This window comes from Heptranchias perlo, chromosome 2 (genome assembly GCF_035084215.1).
Source record: "Heptranchias perlo isolate sHepPer1 chromosome 2, sHepPer1.hap1, whole genome shotgun sequence".
NCBI lineage: Eukaryota > Metazoa > Chordata > Chondrichthyes > Hexanchiformes > Hexanchidae > Heptranchias > Heptranchias perlo.
In genome coordinates this window covers 91,668,293-91,684,043 of record NC_090326.1, presented here as the reverse complement: position 1 = coordinate 91,684,043, position 15,751 = coordinate 91,668,293, and the positions used below count along the sequence as shown (strand labels likewise).

Genomic DNA, 15,751 nt, shown 5'->3' with positions numbered 1-15,751 from the left:
GTGTGGCTTGCAACAGTGATAATGTGTGAGTGTGAGAGGAAGCATCTGATTGGAAGACTTAAGTGCTGATTGAAAGAGTTTGTTGGTAGGTGGGTGATTGGGGATGTAGCGCGTGGAACAGTGGATGCGGCTAGTGGTGCAGTTGGCAGGAGATGCCACTTAACAATTGGCCTCACTAATCGTGACCACTCGTGTCGAATCATTGAACCTCATCCATGTTCATGGTGCTATGCGCCTGGCATTGACTGGGTCCCCAACTGCCTCCCACTGCTTCTTAAGCATACGTCTGGAGGGCCTCTTGCACCGCTCCCCCCCCCCCCACTTGCGGATATAGGATGCCCCTGCTTCTGTCCACCTCTTGCACCAAGGCCTCCAGTGCATCAACAGAGAACCTTGGTGCACGCACTCTCACAGGCCTGGTACCAACTCGGACCGGCAGAGTGGTGAGGTCTGGCATGCAGATTGGAGGATGTGGGATTTAGTAGTGTGCAACCTTTATTCAATGTTTCAACATAACTCAACAGTTTGTAAACATAGGGATGGGAACTGCAGCTGTGTTTTATGTATGCGATGTCTAATCTTTGTTCAGACTCAGTGCGGATCCGTATTTTTTTTTTGCAAAAAAGAGGTGCAGCCTGCCTTTAAGAGATGCGAGCAAATCATGCGCTATATGGGCCCCCCTGGCTGGTGAGAAGTGCAAACCTGGTGCAAGGCCTGATTGCTGCGCTTCGATGAGGTAAGTGATCAGGCAGCACGAATGTCTCGTGCATTGGAACCACCGGGCGCAGGTTAATCGCACACCACGATGCCTGCTCTCGGATTTGGGCCACATTCAATTTAACCCCCTCCATGTTCAAAAGGTACACAAAGAAATTTGTTTTATTACATCTTTATCAACAGAAGAAAGTCTGTACTCAGTGGAAGATTAATGGAATGTGGTATCATCATCTAAACAATGGAGTAAATTTTCGTTTTCACCAAATGAGCAGTAATCTGAGCGGATGGCCCGCTCATTATAGAACCCGTCTGATTTTCATTCCACTGAAAAGGAACAGCCAGATATAAACAGTATAAGCACATGATGTATATATTTTCAATTATGTGTACAGTTTAGGCATTCTACTTTCAAAAGCACATTGATACGCTGGAGATGGTTCAGAGAAGAGTGACTGAGACCTAGGGTTCTATGTAATGAAGAAAGACCCACAGAGATGAACTTCACCTTTTTAGAATGATGAAAGCTAAAGATAATGAAGGTGTACGGGATGTATTTAATTTTTAACGAGAGGATGGAAAAAAGAATTCCTGTCCATCACTGAGACCTCTTAATCCTACTCCCACAACATCGCCTGCCCCTCTACCATGCTTTTGTGACCTCGAGACTCAATCTTTTTTTTTATTCGTTCATGGGATGTGGGCATCGCTGGCAAGGCCAGCATTTATTGCCCATCCCTAATTGCCCTTGAGAAGGTGGTGGTGAGCCGCCTTCTTGAACCGCTGCAGTCCGTGTGGTGAAGGTTCTCCCACAGTGCTGTTAGGAAGAGAGTTCCAGGATTTTGACCCAGCGACGATGAAGGAACGGCGATATATTTCCAAATCGGGATGGTGTATGACTTGGAGGGGAACGTGCAGGTGGTGTTGTTCCAATGTGCCTGCTGATCTTGTCCTTCTAGGTAGTAGAGGTCACGGGTTTGGGAGGTGCTGTCGAAGAAGCCTTGGCGAGTTGCTGCAGTGCATCCTGTAGATGGTACACACTGCAGCCACTGTGGGCCAGTAGTGAAGGGAGTGAATGTTTAGGGAGGTGGATGGGGTGCCAATCAAGCGGGCTGCTTTGTCCTGGATGGTGTCGAGCTTCTTGAGTGTTGATGGAGCTGCACTCATCCAAGCAAATAGAGAGTATTCCATCACACTCCTGACTTGTGCCTTGTAGATGGTGGAAAGGCTTTGGGGAGTCAGGAGGTGAGTCACTCGCCGCTGAATACCCAGCCTCTGACCTGCTCTTGTAGCCACAGTATTTATGTGGCTGGTCCAGTTAAGTTTCTGGTCAATGGTGACCCCCAGGATGTTGATGGTGGGGGATTCGGTGATGGTAATGCCGTTGAATGTCAAGGGGAGGTGGTTGGACTCTCTCTTGTTGGAGATGGTCATTGCCTGGCAATTGTCCGGCGTGAATGTTAATTACCATTTATCAGCCCAAGCCTGGATGTTGTCCAGGTCTTGCTGCATGCGGGCACGGACTGCTTCATTATTTGAGGGGTTGCGAATGGAACTAAATACTGTGCAATCACCAGTGAACATCTCCATTTCTGACCTTATGATGGAGGAAAGGTCATTGATGAAACAGCTGAAGATGGTTAGCCCTGGGACACTGCCCTGAGGAACTCCTGCAGCAATGTCCTGGGGCTGAGATGATTGGCCTCCAACAACCACTACCATCTTCCTTTGTGCTAGGTATGACTCCAGCCACTGGAGAGTTTTCCCCCTGATTCCCATTGACTTCAATTTTACTAGGGCTCCTTGGTGCCACACTCGGTCAAATGCTGCCTTGATATCAAGGGCAATGACTCTCACCTCACCTCTGGAATTCAGCTCTTTTGTCCATGTTTGGACCAAGGCTGTAATGAGGTCTGGAGCCGAGTGGTCCTGGCAGAACCCAAACTGAGCATCAGTGAGCAGGTTATTGGTGAGTAAGTGCCGCTTGATAGCACTGTCGACCACTTTGCTGATGATTGAGAGTAGACTGATGGGGCGGTAATTGGCCGGATTGGATTTGTCCTGCTTCTTGTGAACAGGACATACCTGGGCAATTTTCCACATTGTCGGGTAGATGCCAGTGTTGTAGCTGTACTGGAACAGTTTGGTTAGAGGCGTGGCTAGTTCTGGAGCTCAAGTCTTCAGCATTACAGCCGGGATGTTGTCAGGGTCCATAGCCTTTGCTTTATCCAGTGCACTCAGCCATTTCTTGATATCATGTGGAGTGAATCGAATTGGCTGAAGACTGGCTTCTGTGATGGTGGGGATATCGGAGGAGGCCGAGGTGGATCATCCACTCGGCACTTCTGGCTGAAGATGGTTGCAAACGCTTTAGCCTTGTCTTTTGCACTCACGTACTGGACTCTGCCATCGTTGAGGATGGGGATGTTTGCAGAGCCTCCTCCTCCCGTTAGTTGTTTAATTGTCCACCACCATTCACGACTAGATGTGGCAGAACTGCAGAGCTTTGATCTGATCCGTTGGATGTGGAATCGCTTAGCTCTGTCTATAGCATGTTGCTTCCACTGTTTAGCATGCATGTAGTCCTGAGTTGTAGCTTCACCAGGTTGGTACTTCCTTTTTAGGTACAGCCTGGTGCTGCTCCTGGCATGCTCTTCTCCACTCCTCATTTAACCAGGGTTGATCCCCTGGCTTGTTGGTAATGGTAGAGTGAGGAATATGCCAGGCCATAAGGTTACAGATTGTGCTGGAACACAATTCTGCTGCTGCTGATGGCCCACAGTGCCTCATGGATGCCCAGTTTTGAGCTGATAGATCTGTTCTCAATCTATCCCATTTAGCACGGTGATAGTGCCACACAACACGTTGGATGGTGTCCTCAGTGCGAAGACGGGACTTACATCTCCATGAGGACTGTGTGGTGGTCACTCCTACCAATACTGGCATGGACAGATTCATCTGCGACAGGTAGATTGGTGAGGTCGAGGCCAAATAGGTTTATTCCCTTGTATTGGTTCCCTCACCACCTGCCACAGGCCCAGTAGGACTCGGCCAGCTCGGTCAGTGGTGGTGCTACCAAGCCACTCTTGATGATGGACATTGAAGTCCCCCACCCAGAGTACATTCTGTGCCCTTGCTACCCTCAGTGCTTCCTCCAAGTGGCGCTCAACATGGAGGAGGACTGATTCATCAGCTGAGGGAGGACGGTGGTAATCAGCAGGAGGCTTCCTTCCCCATGTTTGATCTGAAGCCATGAGATTTCATGGGGTCCGGAATCAATGTTGAGGCCTCCCATGGGCCTCCCACTCCTGACTGTATATCACTGTACCGCCACCTCTGGTCAGTCTGTCCTGTCGGTGGGACAGGACATACCCAGGGATGGTGATGGAAGAATCTGGGACGTTGGCTGAAAGGTATGATTCTGTGAGTATGGCTATGTCTGGCTGTTGCTTGACTAGTCTGTGGGAACAGCTCTCCCAATTTTTGGCACAAGTCTCCAGATGTTAGTGAGGAGGACTTTGCAGGGTCGACTGGGCTTGGTTTCCCTTTGTCATGTCCGGTGCCTAGTGGTCCGTTCAGCTTTATTCTTATTATGACTTTTTTTTGGCGAGATTGTACAATGAGCGGCTTGCTTAGCCATTTTAGAGGGCAATTTAGAATCAACCACATTGCTGTTGGTCTGGAGTCGCATATAGGCCAGACCAGGTAAGGACGGCAGGTTTCCTTCCCTGAACCAGATGGGTTTTTAACGACAATCCGATAGTTTCATGGCCACCATTACTGATACTCGTTTTTTTAATTCCAGATTTTATTTAATTAATTGAATTTAAATTCCCCAGCTGCCGTGGCGGGATTTGAACTCATAACTCTGGATCATTAGTCCAGGTCTCTGGATTATTAGTCCAGTAACATAACCACTATGCTACCATACCCAGCAATTATATCATTGCTTTACTTGCCAGCCTTCCATTCTCCACCCTCCATAAACTCCAACTTGTCCAAAAACCAGTAGCCCAAATCCTGTCCCTCACTAAGTCGCACTTGTCAATTACTCCAGTTCTTGCTGACCTACATTGATACCCAGTCCCCTAACACATAAAATTTAACATTCTTGGTCCTCATCTTCAAATCCCTCCATAGCTTTGCTCCAACCTATCTCTGCAATCTCCTCCAGCCTTGTATCCCTCCCGTCCTCTGATTCTGGCCTTTTGTGTCGCTCCTTCCCTTTGCCACACCTCTAGTGGTAGAGCCTTCAGCCTCATTGATATTACTCTCTGGAACTCCTTCTCCTCCACCTCTCCACTTCTCTATCCACTTTTGAAAACCAGCTCAAAATCCAGCTTTTCAAAACCATGCTTTCAGCATCTGTTCCCCTATCAACCTCCATTGTGAAACATTTTGGGATTTTATTTTACATTAAAGGTGCTGTTGTTGTGCTAAGCGAGCACAACCAGATTTGGTTGGAAGAGAGTGGGCTTTCCACTGAAGTACCAGAGTCCCAATATTCCAAAAAGTAGACCAAGGGTAAGGTGGTTTTTTGGTATGGCACAATAGCCTATGAATTTCTATATTTGCCTCGTGTAGCACAAGTTTCTGATTATATGCTGAAATTTTGCACAAACAGGGAATGAAAATGCTGGATTTCTAAGTAAATCTGAGCAATAACAAATTACATGCCACATGCATTTTCACTTTAAGTAGAAACAAAATGCTGCTTATTACCTTTGGGCCAGGGTATCCAATCCCGGGGTCTCCTGTTGGACCATGTAAACCAGTAAGGCCACGTTCACCCTTCAGAAAAAAAATTGCAATTGATGAATAAAAGGATGTGACAATGTAATAGATCATGACTCTATCTTATAGGTAAAACTGATGACTAGAAATCTCTGCACATTTATCCCATGGGAAATCTCACAGTGCGGAGATAACTTTGCCTGTGGGATAAATTGAGCACAGGCAGGAATTTCTAGCCATAAACTGTTAACAGTCAGCTTGAATCACCAGCAAATGTCCTCTCTGCTGTCACAAGACTTGTGCTTGAGATGGGGTCCTGAACATCAGCAAGGTTGAAGTTTAAATATAAATATTTGAGATGATTTAAAACACAATAAAGAGGTGGAGGACATGAGGAAGGCTGCACATGAGCAATAATGTCATGAACGTTACACAACAGTCAGTCACTGGTTAGAGATATGAAGCCCAAATTGCTCAGGGATTCTCCTGCCGTAACTCTGGCAAGAACCCTCAAAGAACTACAGAGACCCAGATGCACTTGGTTGCTCCATTTCCAAGTGTTTCTGACTGGTCTCATAAAGGGAAAAATGACCACCCACCCTACAAAGGCAAATTTTTATCAGGGAGCAGCATCGGGGCAGCGACTCCCTATGCTGGGAGCTCCCACTGCGGCTCAGTCGGCACCCGGTATACTGAATGTGTTGAGGCATACTGACAACCAGATGGTTGAAAGTGGGACAACCAGTCGGGTCCATGCCAGGGAAGTGGCCAGGAACATGGAAGAAATGGCACAATTTTTTTTTTAAAAGCACATCAGCCCCCTTACACAGGGGCCAGGGCTGGAGGGGGCTACCTGGACAACCCCCTCCAATGGAGGGTAGGAGCTCTTGTTTCCGGTCGCATTGGAGAGCCGGGCACCAATGATGAACCAGTGGTGGCGGTTGCAGCTAATGGTATATTTTCCTCTGACAGCTAATGTGAGCAAAAAAATACAGTGCAAGTATAAAATTGGGCCCCTTGTTTTATACATGTCACCACCTTTTTGATCATATTATTGTCCATAGTTAAATATACCCAAAAGTCATACTTCATTCATTGCTGCTTGTGGGATATTGCTGGTGCAGGGTGGCTGCCATGTTTGCCTATGTAACAACAGTCACTGCACTGTAACAATAATGGCCCAGGATTTGCTGTAGCGGGGAAACCAACGGTGCCTGTCGTTAGTTAGACTTGCCCTTGCCCGTTTAATCTCGATGATATTTTGCACCACAAGTTGCTGGAAGTGCGAGATGGAAATGGCGTGGCACCCTCTACAGGGCATCTGGGACCTGTGTGAACAGGGCAAACAATCGTGTATCTCCTTAACCAATCAGGTTGAAGGATTGTGAAATTGACAGTGCAAGGACTGAGAAGGAAGTGTAAATTAGAGTGGGTGAATTCAATGTCAAATCAGGTGCAGAAAGAGAAATAAAGAGAGGGAAAGAAAGATTGGATTAAGAGAGAATGAAGAGACAGAAAGGAAAAGTAAAAAAAAATTATTTACATATTTAAAAAAATTTCCAACAACAATTAAAACCTGATGGAATGAGACTCCACACTTGTAATAGTTAATTTTCAGTGCCAGGGAGTTTGACTGGCAGCAATTAACACTTATCACGTCATGACTTAACTTTCTGTGGCGAGTTTATTTTGTTTCTACCACGCAAATACAGGAACATCATTCCGTTCAATGCATTTCAATGGTGAGTTGGACAACGAAATGCTGTTTTCGCAAAGCTAATGACGGAGCAGTGCATCTCGGACTGCAACTTTTGGATTTCCATGTTTGACCGTGTAACTGAACTTGCCTGAATTTGCTGCAGCTTTTGCGCATAAATAATAGCGAGCGTCATTAGCCTCACTGTTATTTTGACAGCAAATTATGGGCCATAAACTCCGTGTGAAGTGTTCTTAAATAGGTAAATGCCAGTAATTCCATTTCCTGCCTAATTATTCCATGAGAAGAAGCTCCAATCTCCAATTGTGGACCAAGGATTATCATACCCGTCCACTGAATGAAGATTCCACAGAATCAGCACTGCCTGCCCAAGTATGATCTACATTCAGAAGTAAAATCACACAAGGCAGACTATGTAGTACAACTGTACTTATCGCTGGAAAATGCAGCATAATCATGTAATTCTTTTTTGAAAATGCTGTGATTTTTTATTGCTGAGCTCTGACACTGCAGCTCTTATTCTGGTCTTAGATAATTTGGTATAGAACATTTTCCCCAGATTCTTATGCAGTCTGTTAGTTGCATTTATAGTCATTCATTACTCTGACTATAAATAGTTCAGTCAAGAAAAGCTGCATTCTCTATCCAAATGGTTGCTTGTCAGGATGCACAACTGAATAAGAGACAAACAGCAGTACAGAAGCCAACTCAGAAAATATGAGCCAGAGCAGGGGTGTATAAAACTCACTACCACCAGGCACATATTTGTATTCTGTACTGAGATAACTTCCAGAATTTGTGAAATCAGTTAGTTAGCTTCCATCAACAATGAAATGGGAAGAATTTTTCTTTCTCTTTGCCTCAAATGACAGATACATCTTTGACCTGAGGTTAATTTTTGCTGTTGTGTCAAAAGTTTCCTATGCCATTAAGTGATTTCTGTAGCCTGCAGTTCCATCACCTTATCGTTGAGCTGCTCTTTTCTGAACCTCTACTAATGTTTCTGACCTCTAAAACAGTGTGTACCATCCACAGGATGCACTGCAGCAACTTGCCAAGGCTTCTTCGACAGCACCTCCCAAACCCGTGACCTCTACCACCTAGAAGGACAAGGGCAGCAGGCACATGGGAACAACACCACCTGCATGTTCCCCTCCAAGTCACACACCATCCCGACTTGGAAATATATCGCCGTTCCTTCATTGTCGCTGGGTCAAAATCCTGGAACTCCTTACCTAATAGCACTATGGGAGAACCTTCACCACACGGACTGCAGCGGTCCAAGACGGCGGCTCACCACCACCTTCTCAAGGGCAATTAGGGATGGGCAATAAATGCTGGCCTTGCCAGCGACGCCCACATCCCATGAACAAATCTTTTAAAAATGAGTCCATGTAGGCCATGACAACAGTCATGTGGAATCTGGATGCCAACATGTCTGCTGCCTTAAACAGGCAGACAGATACTTTAGCCATGGTCTTACAACGCGTCACATCTGCTCACCAACCTGCTGGTCAGCAGAGTAGTGGGAGTGATGTTGTGCCAGCCTGGGAGAAGGATGATGTCGAAAAGGGACATGGAAGTGGGGACTCTGCAGGGCAGGGATCTGAGCAACCTGCCAATACCTCTGCTGAAGCCACAGGGGATGCACCATGTAGAAGCGGTAGGAAGACAAAGGCTAAGCAATCGTAATTCAGGGTGTTTGACGAGCTGTCATGTTAATTTATATTTTTTTTGTTATGGCACATTAAATTTAATCATCATCATCACCACTGCCAAGTCTTGGTCATTATTGAGTTCCTTTTGTGAATTCACCCTTTCATGTGTTTCATCATGAATGCTAAGACATTATGCCACCCATTGGGCCTGTGTGCAATGGGTATATGCATGGTTAAAGGACTGTTTTGTGCAAAGGTGGGGAGGGGGGTTGGTGATGGGGGTTGTTCCAGGCAGCCTGTGTATTTCAAAGTCTTCAATTTGCACATCTCATTATGAGAACCTGTAAGAGATGAGGGCATCCCTGGCATCACGGGCTGCTCTGGCGATGAGTTCCCATCTTCATTTTCCTCCTCCTCAGATGTACTGTGGAATAGATCCATTGCAGCCTCCATCCTGACCTTGTCAGTTTGAGGGACGCCAAATTGTCAGTAAATTTGTCTGAATGAGTCTCAGTCTCAACAAAGAAATCTCAATCTAAACACAAAGAACTCCCAGCCAAACATTTGTCTGAGAGAACTGAGTGCCCAGCTGCACTACCTCACCTTTTATTTAGATGTGTCAATCACAAGTTTAAAGGGCTAATGAGCTTCAGCTGCAACTCACCTCCATTTCAATGGCATATTGCAGAAGCCACGGGAAACACGTTCAGGAGTAGCTGACTCCGTTTCTGTTGCAGAATCCACAAAAGGTTGAGTACCTAAAGTGTTTCAACTACCTGAATTGGCCCCTTAAATATCAACCCGCCAGCTTTAAGTGGGGACGGGGTTCACAGGTTTCTGTTGTGCGAGCTCATCCTAACGTGCCTGGGTTAAACCCGGAAGTGGGCAAGTTGGAGCCGGGATGCTGCCCTGCACCAAAAAGCTGCTTATTTAGCCTCCCACTCACCCCCAACCCATCCATTCTTGGCGGTTAAAATTACCCCCCTGAGGTCTGTAGGGGGGCAATCTGCCAGTCATACCTTAGAATGAGGCACCAATCAAATGAAGCTACAGCACAGGAATGACTGCAGGTTAAACACCAAAAGCAGCAGGCTATAGACAGAGCAAAGCAGTCCCACAACCAACAAATGGCAGCTTCCAATATACTGGTGAGACTCATACACCATATGTTGCAACAGCAGAATGTGTTGCATCATCAATAAGAAACCACAGAAATGTTTATTTAGTGCCAATTTGTGCAGAGCAAGCTCCCACAAACAGCAATGTGATAATGACCAAATAATTTGGGGAGTATTATGGCAAGTTTTCTGCTCTGAATTTAAACCCAGTAGAAATTGAGTTATGATTCAAACTCAGGTCCCAGCGAAAGGAAGGTGAAAGGAAGGCCTACTATAATCCCATTCATCCAAAATCCACCCTCAATCCTTCCATTCTCTCCAATTACCATCCTATCTCCAACCTTTTTTAATCTCTAAAGTTCTCAAATGCATCACTGCCTGGTAACACTCCCACCTTTCCCTTTCCAAAACATTCCAAATTGGTTCCCTTCCAACCCACAGCACAGGCTGATCAACATCACAAGTGACATCCTGTGTGATTATGTGCATGATTTGCTGCTTCTCCTCGTCCTCCTCAACATCTCTGCTGCCTTCTACACCACTGACCACTGCATCCTGCTCGAACAGTGCACCTCCATGGTTAAATTGAGAGGTGTTAAACCTTGGTCTACTGCTTAACCCTAAGCTCCATTTCATTCCTTACATCAACCCATTATCAAGGCCACTTTCTTACACCTGCAAACATCACCCAGCTCTGTCTCTACCATCCCCCCGCCTCACCTCCAAATCTACCTCCCTCCCTCTGCTACCTCTTTTCCTCTGCTGCCGAATCACTAATTCCTACCTTTATCACTAGAGGTTTGACTTCTCCAATATTCCTCCCCATCTCCACCCTTTGCAAACTACAACTCATTCATTCCTTTCGCTCTTGGCCTCGTTCATGTCTACTGCCTTCCCGTGCCCAAGCAAATTGATTTTGAGATTCTTGTTTGCATCTTTAAATCCTTCCATGGCCTGGCCCCACCCTACCTCAGTGATCTCCTCCATCTATACATTATTGCTTACACACCACTTTTCTTTGACTCTGGCTTACTCCTCACTTCCCACTTCCTCCACAGTCACTATGTCCCTGCCCTCTGAACTTTCCTCCTGACTTTTGTCATGTCACCTCCTCCCTGCTTTCAAAAGCCCCTTAAAAACCCTTCTCTCATGCTTTCTCCCCCTGAACCTTTGTGTCCTCCTATTGATGCTGCTTGGTGTACATTTATGTCCTTTGCCCTGTAAAGTACTATAAGCCGTCTTTTTATAAGAGAAGATCACTACACAAATGTACGGTGGTGGTGTTATTATCTCCCTGGAACACAGAACTTTGATATACTCATATAAATACAACCACGGAGGTTCAGTGACAGGACTGAGGTATTGCAAAATTTAAGAAAAAAGTCCAGGTGCAGATTGTGAATTCCAAGAGTAAATTCCACGAATTACAATGAATTCCCAAAATGATACAGAAGTACTAGTTCCCTATAAATCCTCCTGATGTCCTGGCACTCAAATACTCCATCATGTGTGTTTAATTTTTTTCAATACATCACCAGCTCCTTTTGATAAATATACAACATAAAGGAAAATGAAGGTTTCCCCTCCTAAAACACCAGCTTCTTCGAAAAGCTCTGCATTGCTTAGTTTTTTTAATTGAGGGGGATTCTTGTTTGTTTTTTTAAGGTATTTCCCCTTTTTACTTGGGTATCTTTCTTCCCACAACATTCCAAGCTAAGAAGGTAGAAAGGTGACCGACTCTCAGGACCATGGATGTCAATCTGTCTCTTCTCATCCTGTGCTGCAGTGCATTAGGGCCACCAGCTCAGCCCATGGAAGCTGCACATCTTTTGCCAAGTACAATACTGAACAATACTGATCTATAGAATTTCCATACACCGTTGTTTTCTACTCTCACCCTGATCTAGAATATTTCATTAACTGCTTCAAATTTCCACCCATTCCTCACCTTTACATGATCCATCTCTGACTCTTCCCTTCCTTCTTGGATTTCTCTCTTGTTCCATCTCCAGGCAGGGGTTTGCCACCGAAATCTGTTACAAGCCCACTGACTCTAATTCTTCCTACCACACTTCCTGTAAGAACTCCATTCCTTTCTTTCCATCTCCATCGCATCTGCTCTGATAATGCTACCTTCCACACCAGATCTTCTGAAACATCTTCTTTTCCCTCAGCCAAGGATTTCCCTCCGCTGTAGTAGACAGGACCCTTGTCTGGATCCATGATGAATACATGGTCCCACCACCAAACAGATCTTCCCCGTCCCCTCGCCTTTCCTGTCTACTTTCTGAAAGGACTGTTCCCTCCACGATATCCTGGTTCCCTCTTCCACCGCCCTATCACCTGCTCTCCTTCTCCTGGCAATTTCCCATGCGAGTGCAGGAGATTCAACACCTGTCCATTCACCTCCTCCCATGCTACTGTCCAGGGTCCAAGCACTCCTTTTGTGTAGAAACATGGGGGGACTTTTACTTCACCCACGACTGGCAGGAGGGGTTTGGGAGGTGGGTTAAATCAGCAAATATGCAAAACCTGCCTTCAACCTGCCGCGAACGCGCCTCCTTCTGTTTTAACTGCAGCGAGTTTGGGGGCGTCTGAATAACCCGCTCTGGAGAGGTGGGTCCGTCATTATAATATGCTAATGATACTCCGTTCCTGAGATTTGGGAAGTCATTTGAATTTAGTACTGGTGGGCCGGGTTTCCCTGGACTCGAAAAACTCAGCAGCTAAAGGGAGGCGGGAGCAGCCGGATCCAGCAGGTAAGTGTTTTTCCAGCATTGCTTGTGGGCCAGGAGGAGCAGGAGTGCTTCCCCCGGCCTCTCAAGCAAATCTTCTGCTGCGATTGGCTGATCACCCCACCTAAAAACCTGTGATGTTTCCCTGGCCCCCCTACCTCCTGATTGTTAGTCCAGCCCCCCAACCCCTGACCCCCCATGAAGCCACTGGCTTTCCTTTCCGGCAACCGGCCAGTCTGTAAATCTGGCCAACTGCCAGGCGGGAAACGGAGTAAAAAAATGATAATGCGGTCCTGCTGTTAAATTTGGCAGGACTTCCGCGTTCCAGGGACTTCCAGGTGCCCTCCCCCTCCCCCCCCCACCCCCCCCCCCCCCGCAAACATGCTCCCCTGCGTCTTCCCCACCTCTCCATAAATTTCAGGGCCATAGAAACAAAGGAACAGGAGTCGGCCATTCAGCTCCTCGAATCTATTCCACCATTCAATTAGATCATGGTTGATCTGTACCTCAATTCCATTTACCCATCTCTGTTCCATAACCCTTGGTACCCATTACCTAACAAAAATCTATCTAATTGAGTCTTTAAAGCTGCAATTGACCCAGCATACACAGCCTTTTGGGGAAGCAAGTTCCAGATTTCCGCTACCATTTGCTAAATATTAACTGAAAATCTTAATAACTAACGACTCCACATCGAAAGATACATAACAAAAACAACAACTTGCATTGTCCTGAGGAACTTTACCCGGGGAATGGAAAATAAGATAAATAGATAAAGGAACAGATGCAAAGCAATGGAGGGAAAGTTAAGAGAAGTGACCAAAAGATTGGCCAAAAAGGTGGTTTTGAGAAGATTCCTAAAGGTGAAAGAGAATTGGAGAGGTAGAGAAGTTTAGAGAAGGCATTCCAGACAGTACAGCCAAGGTAGCTGAAGCCTTTGTCACAAATGGTGGGGCAAATGAACGGCAGGATGCACAAATGCTAGGATCGGAGAACCAAAGGATGAGGGAGGGGATATAAGGCTGAAGGGGCTGCAGAGATAGGGCGGGCTGAGGACATGAAGGGATACGAAGATGAGGATGAATTTGGGGGCAGGGAGCTAAGGTAGTTTAGTAAATGATGGGGTTGATGGACGATCGGGACTCAGTGTGAGAGCAGGAGAAGGGCAGGTGAGGTTTGGACAAGTTAAAGTTTATGGTGAGTAGAGGATGAGGGCCTACAAGGATAATGTTGGAGAAATTGAATCAAGCGGTGACAAAAATGTGGATTAGGGTTTCAGCAGCAGTGGGGATGAGGTAGGAGTGGAGGCGGGCAATGTTTCTGAAGTGGAAGTAAGCAATCCTGGTGACAGATAGGATGTGGAGTTTGAAGTTCAGCTCTGGATTAAATACGGCACAAGGTTTTACGTGTTCTTATTCAGCCTGAGTGAGTGCCTGGGGAGAGGGATGGCATCAGTGATAAGGAAGCGGAGATTATGTCGGGGCCGAAAATGCTAGTGTTCCCGGTGTTCAGTTGGAGGGAATTTTGATTCATCCATGACTTGATGTTGGACAGACTGTCTGACAGCACACGTGTGGTCATGGGGTCGAAGGAAGTGGTAGAGAAATAGAGTTGGGTGTTATCAGCATAGATATGGAAGTTGATCCCATGCCTGTGGATGATGTCACCAAGGGATAGCATGTAGATGAGGAAGAGGAGGGGACCTAGGATAGATCCTTGGAGGTCTTTGGATATAACAGTATTGGAGCGGAAAGTGAAGTCACTGTTGGAGATGCAGTAGCTGAATTCGGACTTCAGTGGAAAGTAAAATCGGGCGGGGTGTAAAGCAGACAGCTGATCCAATCCTGTCAGTGTCCCACTGGATAGGTTAGGTTAAAATTACCCCTGTGGTGAGTGGCTTACACTTTAGAAATTTCATAAAGCCCACACAAAAAAGAATACTGTCCAATTCAAAACTAGAAACATGGCAATCCTATCCCTTGGGAGAGATCTTTGTTACTATACATATATAGCAATCAGATGAAAATAAATCTTTGCACTGTTTTCATAAATACTTTTAGGAAGATTAGATTGTTCCTGTCCATTTCAAACTGAAGCTTTCATGTGAAACATGTTTCACCGTACTAATTGCCCCTTGGACTACATGGAAAACTGACATGGATAAAATTTGCTCTGTACTGTCAGCCATGGCTCAGTAGTAGCACTCTCACGTCTGAGTCAGAAGGTTGTGGGTTCAAGTCCCATTCCAGAGATTTAAGCACAAAATCTAGGCTGACACTGCAGTGCAGTACTAAGAGAGTGCTGCACTGTCAGGGGTGTCGTCTTTCGAATCATAGAATCATAGAAAGGTTACAGCAGGGAAGGAGGCCATTTGGCCCATCAAGTCCATGCCAGCTCTATGCAAGAGCAATCCAGCTAGTCCCAACTCCCCCGCCCTTTCCCTGTAGCCCTGCAAATTTTTTACTTTCAAGTACTTATCCAGTTCCCCTTTGAAGGCCATGATTGAATCTGCCTCCACCACCTCCTCAGGCAGTGCATTCCAGAGCACAACCACTCGCTGTGTAAAAAAGGTTTTTCCTCATGTCACCTTTGGTTCTTTTGCCAATCACCTTAAATCTATGTCCTCTAGTTCTTGACCCTTCCGCCAATGGGAATAGTTTCTCTCTATCTACTCTGTCTAGACCCTTCATGATTTTGAATACCTCTATCAAATCTCCTCTCAACCATCTCTGTTCCAAGGAGAACAACCCCACCTTCTCCATTCTATCCACGTTACTAAAGTCCCTCATCCCTGGAATCATTCCAGTAATTAAACTACGCTCTCAGGTGGACGTAAAAGATCCCATGGCACTATTTCGAAGAAGAGCAGGGGAGTTATCCCCAGTGTTCTGGCCAATATTTATTCCTCAACCAACACCACTAAAAAATTGATTCGTTGGTCATTATAACATTGCTGTTTGTGGGACCTTGCTGTGCGCAAAGTAAAGTGGAAAAAATATATTAGAGGAAGAAGAAATCAGACAAAAAGGAAGAAACAGAGATAAATAGAAATACTGAAAGAATTGAATGACTATC

The 15,751-nt window shown here is 45.9% G+C and overlaps 1 protein-coding gene across 1 annotated transcript in view; it reads right to left on the bottom strand.

Moving 5' to 3' along the window:
• The window catches only part of LOC137341166 (collagen alpha-1(XXVIII) chain-like), a 234,564-nt gene that overhangs the window by 118,311 nt on the left and 100,502 nt on the right, over positions 1–15,751 (bottom strand). The window contains exon 12 of the mRNA XM_068004159.1: positions 5,437–5,505. Within this exon, the coding sequence (XP_067860260.1) occupies positions 5,437–5,505 (69 nt within the window). The remainder of the gene's footprint in view (positions 1–5,436; positions 5,506–15,751) is intronic.